Source organism: Stigmatopora argus, chromosome 10 (genome assembly GCF_051989625.1).
Source record: "Stigmatopora argus isolate UIUO_Sarg chromosome 10, RoL_Sarg_1.0, whole genome shotgun sequence".
Taxonomy (NCBI): domain Eukaryota; kingdom Metazoa; phylum Chordata; class Actinopteri; order Syngnathiformes; family Syngnathidae; genus Stigmatopora; species Stigmatopora argus.
Genome location: NC_135396.1, coordinates 15,029,946 through 15,045,389, shown reverse-complemented (window position 1 = coordinate 15,045,389; position 15,444 = coordinate 15,029,946). Strand labels below are relative to the sequence as shown.

General features: G+C 40.8%; 1 protein-coding gene across 2 annotated transcripts in view; it reads right to left on the bottom strand.

The window, feature by feature from the left end:
• Positions 1-15,444, bottom strand: part of grm5b (glutamate receptor, metabotropic 5b) — a 62,205-nt gene that overhangs the window by 9,230 nt on the left and 37,531 nt on the right. For both annotated transcript variants that reach the window (XM_077612332.1, XM_077612333.1), the window contains exons 7-11: positions 8,079-8,314; positions 5,703-5,824; positions 2,354-2,478; positions 2,054-2,222; positions 1,741-1,867 (exon numbers count right to left, since the gene is read on the bottom strand). In XM_077612332.1, coding sequence (XP_077468458.1) covers positions 1,741-1,867; positions 2,054-2,222; positions 2,354-2,478; positions 5,703-5,824; positions 8,079-8,314 — 779 coding nt within the window. The remainder of the gene's footprint in view (positions 1-1,740; positions 1,868-2,053; positions 2,223-2,353; positions 2,479-5,702; positions 5,825-8,078; positions 8,315-15,444) is intronic.

The window sequence follows — 15,444 nt, the reverse complement described above, 5'->3', positions numbered from 1 at the left end:
CTAACAGAGAATTAAGCCTGCACCTGCCTGCACCGAGGTCAGGCGAGTGAAACTCTACACCACGAGGCGGTTTTAGATTAGATTAGATTCAAACTTTATTCATCTCGTACTCAAGAAATTCAGTTTGTTGCATTAGCAACAAGGTGAAAACAAAGACACAGGAAAAGACTTAAATGAAATAGATAATAAATAAATAATTGTGCCCTGCGATTAGCTGGCCACGGATTCAGGGTGTCCTCCGCCTTTGGCCCGGGGGTCAGCTGGGATAGGCTCCAGCACCCTCCGCGACCCTAATGAGGATGAAGCAGTTTAGAAAATGATATGAGAATAAATAAATAACCCAGGACCCCAGAGCTGCGAGGCCTCGGCAGTTAGGGCACTAGCATGACACTAGGCTAGTGTATGTTATGCTAGCCGCTAGCGTGTTTTTTTAAGGCAGGCTGAACAAAACTAAGTTTGATAGTGCTTTACTGAAGTAAAAGGTACACACGTTAATATAAGTTAAAGCAGTTAAATATCTACAAAACCGTCAAACTCCTCATGTTCACATTTAGTAAAAAAAAAAGTAATCATTGCCTCTGAAAATTTCTTCTTGAACTTAAACAATGCTGGTGTATTGCAGAAAGATAGAAATTCAGCAGTTACTAAAAGATATCTAATTTCCAGGCTATACATCGTATAAATTGTCTTTAAAATGAAGGGTTTGGAAGAATATGTCCATACTGTAGATGATTTCAGAATTTACATCCAAACTTTGTAACTCTGAAAGTTTACTGACAAAAGAAGAACCTCAAAGCCCAAAACTAATCCCATCTTTTTGCTTATTAGCTTCTCTAGTACTTTTGGTGGACTCCATTTATCTCCATTCCTGTGCTCAAATTCATGTTTGGAACATTTTCTAGGATGTATTTGTTGTTTTGTTCTTTATTTCCTTCAAAAATCACTGATTTTATTCAGCCTTTAGACAGCAACCCGTTGACGGCCATGACCATGGCCTCTCATTGGTTTTTCTTCTTTGGTTCTCCCACTCGAAGTCTTGCTATTTCTTTTTTATCAAGACAGTGAAAGAAATCCCATTTGTAAAAGCTTTTCTGCACAGCTAATAAATATCATCACCTTCTTTCACTAAACTTAATGTTAGGATCTACAAGTAGAACCCTTGTTGAATAAGGTAACCTAAATATTCATATGATAAAGTGCAGTTGTACATCCTTATGAACAATAACCACACCTGCCAAGTAAGTACTGTCACAGGAACACAAAACACCTAATGACACCATCCTTTGTGTTTCTCCTCTATTCTGTGCAATACGCCAGCTCCAATAAGTGAGGAGACATCTGTCTCTGCCACTGAAGCTCAATTTGAATTTTCACCAGGTTTCTATTCATGTTTTAATCATAGCAAGGCAGGCAATATAATGAGCTGCTGAAAGAATAACAAGGCAATATTCTTGCTCTTTGAAAGCAGTGGAGTAGAAATACATTTTCACGGCAGCAGAAATATGTCTGCATTGGAAGCTCCTCTAAATGGAGAATAATTAAAACACTGGTGAGAGCATTGGCAGCAAATTAAAAAGAATCTGTAGTAGGGCTGCCGTGGAGGGTGGAGAACATACAATAATATGAAGTCATGGCTAACTGGACCAGAGAAAAAATATTGATTTAATTACAGGGAACACAGTTTATCACTGACATCAGCAACATTACTGAAATACTGAATACAGTTACACAGAAACTTACCTGTCAGGTCATCAGTGGGCCACGAACCCAGGTCGCAAGCTCGGCAGGTATACTCATCAAACACAAACTCGTTTTCTTTACAGGGAGTGCACGTCCAACAACAGCTCACCTCACCTTTACGGATCACCTAAAAAAAAATTACTGCGTAAATATATGTCACCATTCACAATAGAAACAGAAACCAGCTATTTATCCACTGCACATACAGTAAATGTGTTTTCAAGAAAGCAATTGCAAAAAAAAGTCATTGTTATACTAAGAAAAGTATTCCTCAAGACACCATTCTTAGCCATTTATTGATCGGTTATCTTACCTTAATTTGTCCTTTGTCGCAGGGTTCGCTGCAAACAGATTTGATGGCACCATCTTTGCTTGACCAGATTTCATCATCGTTTATTTTCAATCCACTGTTGTCCCAACTACCAACATTAATGTAGTCATAATAGTCATTCCCCATCTTCTTAAAATTCATGATTTCATACCTAAGGAGAAAAAAACATGCTTCTATCATTGTCAAAATCAAACATGCGTGGCTCTATTTTTGTAGATGCTGCAACTGCAACTGAGAAAAGCACAAATGCAGGGGGATCCTGTGCAAAATATGAATGAATACCGGCCAGGAGAGTCTCCATTTTCGTCAAAGAGGATTCCCTCCCCAGACACTCCAGTGAAGTTAGTTTTCATCAGAAAGTCCAGAAGTGTAGCGCCATCAATAGGTCTCATGGCATCGCACAATCCCTTCAAATGCAGAGAGTCAGACTGATGATTTACAGAACCTAATTTCTCACCGTGATGCAGGCAGAATATTTTTTGCATAACTCACCTACTAAACTCATAACTACATTCTTTTGTATGTATACATACATATTTAACAGTGAAAAAATGGCTTAGAGGAGTTTTGGTTTTTGAACATACGAACATCGTCACAAGAGAAAATCAGTCTCATTATACAGGCAACTTCTCATCACAAGTGAGTGAGTAGTTAGCATGTCGGCCTCACAGTTCTGGGTCGAGGGTTCAATTCCAGGTCGGTCCTCACTGTGTGGAGTTTGTATGTATGGGGCTAGGCTGGTTGAACACCCAAAATTGCCCTTAGGTGTGAGTATGAGTGTGAATGTTTGTCGGTCTTCCTATTGGCTGGCCACTTATTCAAAGTGTCCCCCGCCTGGTGCCCATAAGATAGCTAGGATAGGCTCAAACACCTTCACATCCCTAGTGAGGGATAAGCAGTTCAGAAAATGAATGAATCAGCACCAGAAATGCTTCAATTTTGGCGTATCTGAGTGTCTCAGCCACCAGGCGTGTGGCATCAAGCTCTCTTTAGCCTTGTCTCCCTGTCTCAGTATTCCGCTACGTGTCATACAAGCATCTGGCATCGACATTGCTACCCATTTTCTCATATTTGCGTTAATCGCTAGGATTTAGGTCTTGTGGTATAGTTTGTACATGAATCAAATTGTTTTTATACTTTTAGTTTTTTCCAGATGATTTAGCCTTAGAATGATGCATTGAATTATTCTATAGCGGTAACATGGTGGCTTATGGGAAGTGTTGCACAAATTAACTGGAATTCACTTATACTTTGTGCCGATTGTGTTTGTATCATAAGCGTCCACCGTGAGTTATAATAAGTTGTTTCTGGAGTTTTTCTCAGCATGGTTAATGCAGCTTTATTCTTTGCCTGTCATTAATTTCATCCGGGAAAGTTACTGAAGTCAAAAGAAGAAGCGTATTCTGTTATCAAAGTGTTCACGAATTTTGCTATCGCCCAGCTTGATGACATTTTAGGAAAATCATGAAAAGTTGTCAAAAGCAATCGTTGGTGGATTGATATTTCACCAAATGTAACTTAATTTACATGCGTGTGTATGTTTACGGCGGCCCGGTGGAACTAGTGGTTAACGCGTCAGCCTCACAGCTCTGGGGTCCTGGGTTCAAATCTAGGTCACGTCTACCTGTGTGGAGTTTTGCATGTTCTCCCTGTGTGGGTTTTCTCCGGGTACTCCGGTTTCCTCCCACATTCCAAAAATGCATGATAGGCTGATTGGACTCTCTAAATTGCCATTAGGTGTGGGTGTGAGTGTCCATGGTTCTCTGTCTCCTTGTGCCCTGCGATCGGCTGGCCACCGGTTCAGGGTGTCCCCCGCCTCTGGCCCGTAGTCAGCTGGGATAGTCTCCAGCACCCCCCGCGACCCTAATGAGGATGAAGCGGTTCAGAAAATGAGATGAAAGAGATGAGAGGTGTATGTTTACTCAACTGACAACTATTTGTCTTCCCCTACGTCTCCACCTATGCACCCCAAACACCATCCATCCTAATGGAAAATGTGTCAGCATGTCTCATTAATTTTAATAGCTGGATAAATAATTTTACAATTTTTAAACGAATTACTGCTTTTACATCTAAACTGCAATCAATCAATATAATTGATTCTTAATGTACATGTAATTTAAGTTCATTTTCAAAATGACTGCAAAGACTACATTTAAACTGGTAAGAAGAGCAACCACAATAAAAACCAAAAATGCCTTTGGGTGAAAAACAAGCAATTTTACGCTTGATAGAACATAGAAAATCAATGAGAGCCACTGTAAATCACTGACCGAATAGACCAATTTGAAACAGCCCGAAGAGTGAAGAAACAACTTGTATGGCAAGTGAAGAAACAACTTGTATGGCAAGTGATATATTGGATTGGATTGGATAACTTTATTCATCCATACATAGAACAACTACAAGAAAGACTGTTCCCAATCTTAACAATTTTCAATCATTTGACTATTTAAAATTTTCTCAAAGTAAGTCCACGTTCTTCATTCTCATTCTTAATGTACATGTAATGATCGTCATCATTGTCCTCTTCTTCCTCACCCCACGATTTCATCATTTCGATGAGATTCTCATTAATTTGGGGATTGAGTGGCTCATGAGCACAACCCCATCGTCATGTCTGAGAAGCTTAGCTTGCCTAGCTAGCACGGCCTTATCTATGGCTCCGTGATGAACCTCCTCAGGCGTCCGCCTGGTTATCGTGGGGGAAATCCAATGTCTGCTGTGCTCCCCCGCGGCATCTTGTCTGCTCAGAGACCTATTTTCAGATAAGGCCGATGGTGTCCACCCAGTGCTCGCAAAAGGAAATCCAATGTCCAACGTCTCGCCGTTTTGTCCGCCCAGAAAACAGTATTTTCGGATGAGGCTGATGCAGTGCACCTGGTGCTCGCGAGAGGACATCCCATGTCCGCTCCGCTTACCCACGGCATTAGCTTCTTTTTGAAAAGTCTGTCTTGAAAATGGCTTTGACAGTAAATCTGCAACTAAAACCATTTCTTCTCCTTCGGCCATTGTGGATTGACAAAACCGCTATTAAATCAACACAGCAATGTATTTGCTTGTGCAGCTCGCTTAGAGATGCAGTTGATGTTTCTGTAGACCTTCTAGATGGCGTTGGTGTCACCAAAACAAATTTTGATTGGTTAAAGTAACTGTCTGACCAACACTTATTTTATGTGATAGAGCCCGCAGAAGTGATTATGAAGGCCTCCGGGTAGATTTCTGATCCTGGCAACAAATAATAGGTGAAATGTGACTGGTTAAAGGAAGAAATATGAAAACACAATCTGGAAGCAGCACAACCAAGGGAAAAGCAATGGAAGGAAGCTGAAAGATAATTCGGAATTATTTAATAATGATTCATGGAGGTAATATAATTAAGATCGTTCTATATTTTTTAGACCACCAAAGAATGTCTTGGGCTCCAGCAACCCTTGCAAGAATACGCGCAATGGATGATGAATGAATGAATGTTTTGGATGAGGTGCCTGTAATGATTGCAATTTTATAAGAATAGTAAATCATCATTTTGATAACTTTATATGAAATTTATTCTCTACATGCATGCAACCACAGCTATCTTGTGAGTCAATCTGTTGTATGCCTTTATCATATATTAAACAGCACCTACCTGATAGCCTGGGCACAGTGCCCGTTGCATGTTATGCAGGCCATATGCCATGGAATAAATGGCATTGATGACAAACCCCATCTTAGTGTCCTGGGCATATTGCTGCCGAAGAGATTCTCGTTCTGTGCAAGTGGAGGAGGGGTGTGGGGTTTGAAGAATAATTGAATGAGAAACATGCATATATGACAATAACTCTTCATTTAATATTACCCTCGGTATTTTCTATGAATTATAACAAGGTTTTCTTTTCATACATCAAAGACCACTCAAAAGCCACTTCTCCCTGGCCTTTTCTCGTTTCTTTTTGTCTCCAGTTCATTTGGATTTCACATCCCATTTCATTTGCATACAGGAGTGATCCCTTTCAAGTTGTGCTCACACAGTAATTTACCTATGAATGCAGCCAATGAAACAGGAAGGAATGGGAGCTGCACAAAAAAGGGGCTGATGCTGGAACTACAAGGGACAGCTGTGGTAAAAAGATTTCTGTCTATCCAAAAACCATCTACTTTTAAATCCATCAATTGGGGAGAGCTTTATTCCTAATAGGGCCCAACAAAACACTGTTTCCTTTAAATAAAGCATACCTCTGGTGTACAAATCATATTTATGGTCTGTGAAGAGAAATTGGATACAAATGTGAGATTCAAGTTATTGTACAAAAGCTCACTGGAACTTTGTCTGAAACAACCATGACATCTCATGTGCACAGTCATACTTGTTCCTATTATGTCAGCAGGGGGCACTGTCACAAAGTGGCATCCTGAAAAGGCAAATCTGGGGCTGATGGGATCTACTCTGTAAATTTTTGACCTGTCATGCCGCAATTCAAAGCATATGTTGGCTGTCTCTAACAAGCGAGAAAACAAGGATAATCCCTGTTTTTGCGTGAACAGAATATTCTTGTTGATTGCAAAAATATATGTCAATAACAACAACCTGGCATATCACACAATAGAAACTAGTGCTTGTGAGAAAAACCCAGTCAACAACATAACATGACACCCGTTCCTAATATGGCACTGTAGATGAAAATTAATCTTCATCTTCTTCCGCCTATCCGAGTCCGGGTCACGGGGGCAGCAACTTCAGCAGGCAAGACCAGACTTCCCTCTCCCCAGCCACTTCATTCAACTCTCACTGTGGGCGACTCCAGAGTGGAAGAATGTCCAACCCCCCTTGAAAGATTGGTACCAGAGCCCGAGCTGTCTGTAGAGATGAGCCCGAACACATCGAGCCGAAACTTCTCACGCAATAGCTCAGTCACTTTCCCAACCAGAGAGGTGACGATCCATGTCCCAACAGCCAGTTTCTACAGCCGGGGATCGGGCCGCCATGGACCCCTCCTTTAGCTACCACTCAACTGTCCGCGGACCCGACCTCTTTGGCTCCTCCCACAGGTGTTGAGCCTATGGGAAGGGAAACCCACATAACTTCTTCGGGCTGTGCCCGACCAGGCGCCATGGAGGCAGGCCTGGCCACCATACACTCGCCATCATGCCCCACCTCTAGGCCTGCCTCCAGTGGGGCCCCAGTGACCCATTTCCAGGTGAGGGAAAATGTGCTTCATTCATGTAACTCGTCATAAGGGGCAATGTTCCCTCTAATTTTTTGTTTGTCTGGGCAGAATGACAACCTCCCTGAGCACACTGAATATGCGTGTGAGCAACATCATCATTGCTCGCTATGGGCACACACCAGTATCACACCTGCCATAAGCAGGTGCATGTCTATGACACATAAATGATTTAGTAATAATAAAATGTAATGATTAATATCTATGAATGGGCGGCCTGGCGGATGAGTGGTTCGCGCGTCGGTCTCACAACTTAAAAATAAAATAAAAATAAAAAATGGGATTTTATTTTGTGCGCTCCATATGATTTGCTGTGCGCAGAGAAGACGAGAGTAGTGCGCAATTGTGCACACACGCAGCTTAGAAGGAACATTGATAAGGGGTCTTCTGAGTCATTCTTTGTCTGGTCCCTCAGCCATGGCCCCACCAGGGTACAAGGCCCCAGTCAACATACCCTCTAGGATAATTGAGACACACAAATCCCACCAACATGATAAGGGGATAAAAATTAATCTGCGGGATAATTTTGGCAAATACAAAACCAGAGAATTTTTTTGCAGAACACCAGAGGTACGCTTTAACACTACAATAATAAACGCACATCTACGTATGAAGCCACTTCCAGTACAATACTGATACATTTTTACACTGTCTAGTTGGATTAAAACCACTTGCACATACTAATAAAAAAAACTAAACAATATGTGGGATGCATTTGCTTTTGAGTGAAAGCATCCAATTTATTTAAATATCATGGTAAAATTGCTTGTACTAATAATGACCCAAGCTGTCATACTCACTACCGCAGGTGCGATTATACTTAGGGCTCTCCTGTGGGTGGCCCTTCAGTCGACAGTGGAAGCGATGTTGCCAAAATTCTGTAAACCAGGGGTTTCTGAGGTTGTTGTCAGGGCGCAGTTTAAGGTAGTAGTCATCAAACCATTTGACATCAGCAGACTGGAGCTTTATTGTTATGCCACCGGCAGCTTCCTTCACGTAACCATCTGTCACATCATACCTGTCCGCCCATCCGTCACTGAGAAGACAAAAACAGAGTGACGAATTACTCCCAATATTTTGGCATATGATGTATTTTGAAATGAATATTTGTAAGTGAACATGATTCTACATTGTACTTATACACCATGGACCTCTGTGGTAATGACACTTCGATGCTGACAATAGCCGACTTAGGGACTCTATTACAACTGTCAGGCCACGCTTTGAAAGATTTGAAATAACTTCCATAGTGTGAATATAATGAATCTCTTATAATGCCAGCAAATAAATCCAACAACCTGTCACCTCAACTTAGGGTTTGGCACATTACAATACCAACAAAGGTACAGCCTCTCGCATGGCACATTTTGCTCAAATTTGAGACGTTTGACAGTTGTCTTCCAGCTGGGGCTTTGCTGGAGTAAATATTTGCTTGGAAAAAAAACACCACAGATATAGCTGCTTGTTTATATCACTCAGCGGGTCAGCTGTAAAATGGAAGCATTATGGTACATCATGTAAATCATAGTACACTCGATACAGACCTTCAATATTTCTTTCTATAAAACTGAAAACACAAACTCATGGATACACGCACACATGCATAAACTTAGGGTATTCAGTCAATCACATGTTTTGACATCAGCTCACCACCCCAAATGAAGAGTCGTGTGGGGTGCCAGACAACCATTCACGCACACACTCATACCTAGGGGCATTTTGGAGTGTTCAACCAGCATCCATGTATAGTCTTAGGGATGTGGGAGGAAACTGGAGAAAAACCACGCAAGCCCAGGGAGAACATGAAAACTCCACACAGGAAGGTCTGAATCTAGGATTGAATCCTCAATCGTAAAACTGTGAGCTGTGGGCCGCCCGGCAAAAAATACAAATAACCAGATTGTCGTGATGTAATATTTTTTATTTTTTTTATTTTTTTGTGTTGATTGGTTCTCAATAGGGCGGACCGGTGGGGCGAGTGGTTAGGGCGTCGCCCTCACAGCTCTGGGGTCCTCGGTTCAAATCCAGGTCATGTCCATCTGTGTGGAGTTTGCATGTTCTCCCTGGGCCTGCATGGGTTTCCTCCGGGTACTCTGGTTTCATCCCATATTACAAAACATGCATGGTTGGCTGATTGGACACTAAATTGCCCCTAGATATGACTGTGAGTGTGCATGGTTCTTTGTCCGGAGTCAGCTGGGATAGGCTCCAGCACCCTCACGACCCTCATGAGGATAAAGCGGTTCAGAAAATGAGATGAGATGAGAGATTGGTTTTCAAAGATGCAAATATGGTACAGTCAATAAATGAGGGGCAAGAGTCATTAAGAAGCACAAAAGAACAACAATATTCTTTCTACAGCCAGACAAGTCAAGCAAGACAATTATAGCTTCCTCTTTATTCCTTTAAATTTCCTCTACTTTCTTTAATCATCTTGTTTTGCCCCTCTTTGTTTCTCTTGAAATTATCTTTCCTAACACCTAACAGGAAAATCTTGTAATCGATACATTTTCACATTTACGACTTTAAAAATTGTTATTGCCTACATGGATTGCAACAATACGTTTTTTCAGGGAAATCTCATGTTGTGGTCACTTCAGTTTGGCATGCTACTGTGTATGGGATGATTGTTGTAACGGTTGATAAGAATTGTTCTTTACTTCAGGTGTGTGCTTGGCAAAGTCTAACATGGAAGAGCGGATCTGGGATTCATTCAAAAAGCTCATCAGTGGAAAAGCAACATCACATCACTGCCGCATAGACAGCTTGTGTTGTTTTTAGATGTAAAAATGCATGAGGGGGAATAATGGCATGGCAAAGTCATTTCAATGTCAAAACTGAAAAATAAACACAGGAATCTCATTCTCCCAGCAAGTATAACAAATATTGAATATCTCAATGCAGAGTACCGGATTTGATCGATTTAAACAAGCACGGAAAATGTGCACAAAGTCTTGTAATAGAACAGTAAAATTTAGGAACATTGGAAAGGTTTAACTCGTGTTCCTATTTCCTGTGTCTCAAGGTTATGGCATTGAAAGTATCCGTTGGTAGCCAGGACAGTGGACAAACATTGTTAGCGCTTTCGAAATATTGTTGGTTTGATGACACAACATGTCAATGTCACTTTTTTACCCTGTGTACTTTTCATTTCACCAGATTTACCTACTTACCCTAGTGATTAAAACACCAATCCTTTCTATCAGCTTTAGTGTCAATGCACTGATCTCAAATGGTGAAATCAACCTGAGTCTATTGTAAAAAATTCTTCAACCTCAAATATCTTATCATTTTTAATGAGGATATTGATGATTAATAACTTCACACAAAAGCAAGGTGGCGACAAGAAGGATAAAAGTATCAATGTAACAATGTTGACACTGATGAAGGATATGATGAAATTGTGGAAATAGTTGTCATTCTTTGACCGCTTTTGTTTTTAATCGTAGAAGTCCTTCCTGATCAAAGAATAAGCTGTTGAAATATTATACTAGCTCCATTCTTTATCAAAATGACTGATGTTAATGACAATCCGGTTCTCCTCTATTCACCTCCCTCAGTCTAGAAGCCCAAGGCTGTTGCCATGGTTCCCAGCCCACGCTCAACCAACAGTCTGTAGTTCACGGCTCATAGAGGCACACTGGTTTTAAGTATCTGAACAAAAGAATATTCACCTTTAATCCCCTGATTGTTCACGGTAAAATAAACATGGACTGTCATTAATGAAATTGTGATCTGCAGAAAAGTACATTGTACTGCATATCAACTTTAGTCGACACATGCTACAGCGTAAAACTTAAGATATCATACAAATCCCATTCAGTGTGCATTTTCATTCTCTTCCCTAGAAGATGAAAAGTGAAATAAATCATAACCTATTATCAAACTGTTCATTTGCATTGGATTACTTCTTCAGCATAATTCTTCTCAAGCCTGAAATGTCTGATTTATGAGTGGAAAGTGTCGTTGTATCATAAATCCAAAGGAAACTCAACTTCATATTTCATCAAGTTAAACAGTAATTGCAGCGTTAAAAAAGTTTTGGGGTCTGGTGAATATTGAATAGATTAATTATTTCACTTAAATCATACTGTACAATATAGGAATACTACAAGTGCATTACTTGAAAGTTTTACAAATACAAATGTTCTAATTCATACATTGATTTTTGTACACTGAAAATAAGACAAATATTGTGTGCCGGCATAATATTTTAAATGTTTTTCAAAACCGAGCAGCCAATAAATCACAGATGGCTGCCATGGTAACATGACAAGAATTTTCCAAGAACATCTGCTGCTTACAGCTACACAAAATGTCCATAAAGAACACAAGGGATAAGTGAAGTTGTAAATGTAGTATTGAGTAGTTACTAAGCTTAATTTATATAAGTTCTGAGTATGGAGAGGAATTAGGCACATTGAAAAGGTCCATGTGAATAATTCATTCATGTATTTTCTGTACCGTTTATCCTCACAAGGGTCACGGGGCTCCTGGAGCCTGTCACAGCACACTATGGGGGCACCCTGAATCGGTGGCCAGCCAATCGCAGGGCACAAGGAGACAAACAACCATTCACACTCACACTCATACCTCACGCCAAGTGAGGGTGTTCAACCAGCCTACACTACATGTCTTTGGGATGTGGTTATTACTTTAGTAGGTATCATTTCCTCTATGAAACTGCACTGAAACAGCATCATATTAGGTCCAATTGTAACTTATCAAGCTTCAGTATGAGTCCGTCCAAATGGAGAAGTGTAAGTGTCTGAAACTGAATCACTTTTATGCTTCACCTACTGAGGCCACGCTTCCAAGCCTTCACAGGGCGGTCCAGACGTTTTTCATTTTGATGGGTTTCACCTACATATGTGAGCAATAATTCAGCATCATAAACATCTACAAAAGCTATCACAAATCCAAATGACTGAAACTGACCTTGGATCTTGGATCTTGCTACAACTAGCTTTACGCCTGACTTGATTCATTGGTGAAAAAGAGAGATTGACAACACTGTTTCCAATGAAACTGAATGAATGTATATTTATTTATATTAGTTCACAAAAGAGCCGCCTTGTGGTGTAGAGGTTCACTCGCCCGACTTCCGTAGAAATCAATGGTTGGCAAGGATCCACATGTATTATCTCATCATTTTAACCGTGAATAATGAATTGGATCATTTTGCACAGATAAAAGTCAGTGATCCAGAGCAAAAGCAGCCCATAGTTGGTTCCACTGGCACCTGGTCCAGTTCACTCATTACTAATGTCACACTTCATTACACCGATCAACTTTTCTGACATCCTCACCTGTTGTGGCTAGAATTCTCTATTTGACTGGCCATCTGAGAAACACCAATAACTGTTGTTGTAGTTATTCCAGGTGTAAAAGAGAATATGTTGGTGCAGCACTTTTTTGGCTGCATAAATACCTTTCTATGTAATAACAAAACACCAGTGGGGATACTACAAGGAGAATGTGGTAACAAAACTGGACAATCGGCGATGGAATGTTTTTCTTCCATATTGTATCTCTTAGTGACTTGGAGTACGAACATTTTATATTTGAAATCCTCCTCACATTTATAATACTGAATATCAGGTTCAGAGTCATGGGGCGTTGTAGCCTTAGCAGATATAGGCCCAAAGATAAACAAAAGTGTGTAGTGATTGCCAGAGAGTCACAGGGGACACAGATGGAGACAAACATTCATACTCACATTTATAATTATTTAGCAGGAACTTTTGGATGACTAGAGTGCAGAAATTAAATAAAAACCTATCTGAAAACCTGATTAAATGTTTCATTAAATGGCTCGGTTATCCGCAAGGGGCTCGAAGTAAAGCCACTATGCCTCCACATCAAAAGGAGTCAGTTAAGGTGGCTCGGGCATCTGATTAGGATGCCTCTCGGTGGTCTCCCTGGTGAGGTGTTTCGGGCATGTCTCATTGAGAAGAGGCCACGGGGTTTACCTAGTTCGATGAAGTGCTGCCTCTGCGACCCGACCTCGGATATGTGAGAGAAAATGGATGGATGGCTGGATGGCATCTCATTCTTGTTCATGCGTAGGTGCACCCATGAAATATTTTTATCTGTCACGGTTGCTCATCAAATTTTCTTACATCTGATTGGGTACTCAGCAAGGCACGTCTTAAACTAGTCAATCTCAGATAGATTAAAGCTCAAGGCATCAATCCATCCACTTCTGGGTTGGAATAAACTACACCTGACTTTGGGCCAGTCGATCACAAGACACAAAGAAAAAAAAACATTCATATTCTAATTTATCAATGGACCCCATGTGGGGGGTGTAAAATAGCTCGGTGAATCATTACACAGGCAATGATGTGCCATTTGGGTTTGATGTTGGAGGATTTGTCACTGGGAAGTACATAAAACACATTTGAAAGTCAGCTGATATTTGGTGTGAGAACACATGATTTAAAACCTAGAAATATAGCAACTGAAGGGAAATAATATTTAAACCCAGTATTATTAATGAAAAAGGAAACATTGAAATATTCATGTGTTCATTTTCTGAACCGCTTATACTGACAAGGTTCACGGTGTGGGGTGTTGTAGCCTATGGCTAACTACGGGCACCAGGCAGGAGACACCCTGAATTGGTGGCCAGCCAATCGCAGGGCACAAAGAGACGGACAACCATTCACGCTCACACTCATAACTATGGGCAATTTAAAGTGTTCAACTAGCCTACCATGCATGTTTTTGGGATGTGGGAGGAAACCAGAGTGCCCAGGAAAAAATAAACACAAGGGTGAACATCCAAATTCCACACAGTGAGGACCAACCTGGGATCAAACCCTCGACCTCAGAACTGTGAGGCCGACACACTAACCACTCACTCGCTGGGTCGCCACACTGAAATACATCAAGTAAAAAGTGCTTACTGTTTGTCGTGACAAGGCCTAACACAGATGCAGTTAAAGAAACATAATGGGCGCCTGTTCACAGAGTACCCCAAAGGAGCAAGCAAGAGGCACCAAGGATGCTCACTTACTCCTCTACTAAGGCTAAGATAGTAATGGACTGCCCCAGCCCGCTGTTTTGTGACTCCTCTGTCAGGGTAATAAACAAGAACAAGTGGCTTTTGCTGCAGTTCTTATACGGCAAGCGTGTCAGACTCGGGTTGGTTCGCGGGCCGCGTTAACGTCAACCAGATTTCATGTGGGCCGGACCATTTTAGATATAATATTTAGATTTTTTTTAATAAATGGATTAAAAGAACTGGATTAAAAGCCCTGAAATATTCAGTTTTTATAGATCTAAAACAATGTTTATTTTAGCTTTTTTATTATATACTTTTAGATTTTACAAAATGATTTTTGAACTAAAAACACAGAAAAAATGGATTAAAAAATTACAATTATTGATTTAAAAGGGGGAAAATCAGGAAATTTAATATATATCTATACTTTTCATTTTAATTTGATCTTTTGGTCGCCCAGAAGGTTATTGATAATTACCATTTAAATCGCTGCTCAAATTCCCTAAATACAAACTGCGAATTATTATTTAGTCATACTTAATGCCCTATTAATTATTAGGCTAAGGAAAAGCTCCAAATTTCCCGTACTTTTATTGTGTTTTGTTAGAGAACTTGTTAAGACCCTGACTGACGTCCCTTCCTAAGGGGACAACTCATGTACATACAAACTCTTATACACTCACACGTCCGCTCAGTGAAACTGCTCAGGGCCATTGTTGGCTTTTATTGATGCGTAGACCGTGTTGTTTTACCTTGTTTTGTCGCCGGTCTTTTGGTCGCTGGTCTTTTGGTCGCCCGTTGTTTGGGTCCGGGCGACCAAAAGACCGACGACCAAAAGACCGGCGACCAAAAGACGGCGACCAAAAGACGGCGACCAAAAGACCGGCGACCAAACGACCGCACACGACCAGCATCAAATTCAGGATAAACCATTCATTCATTTTCTGAACCACTTATCCTCACTAGGGTTGTGGGCGGGTGCTGGAGCTTATCCCAGCTGACTTCAGACCCGAGGCCAGCGACACCTTTCGATTCATACAGTACCTCAGAAATACCACGCGTGAAGATTTTCCCTTCAAAGTAACACATTTTTACTCCCTATTAAAACCATGAATATGGAGGTTAAAACTGTGAATCAGGGGGCATATTATACCAGA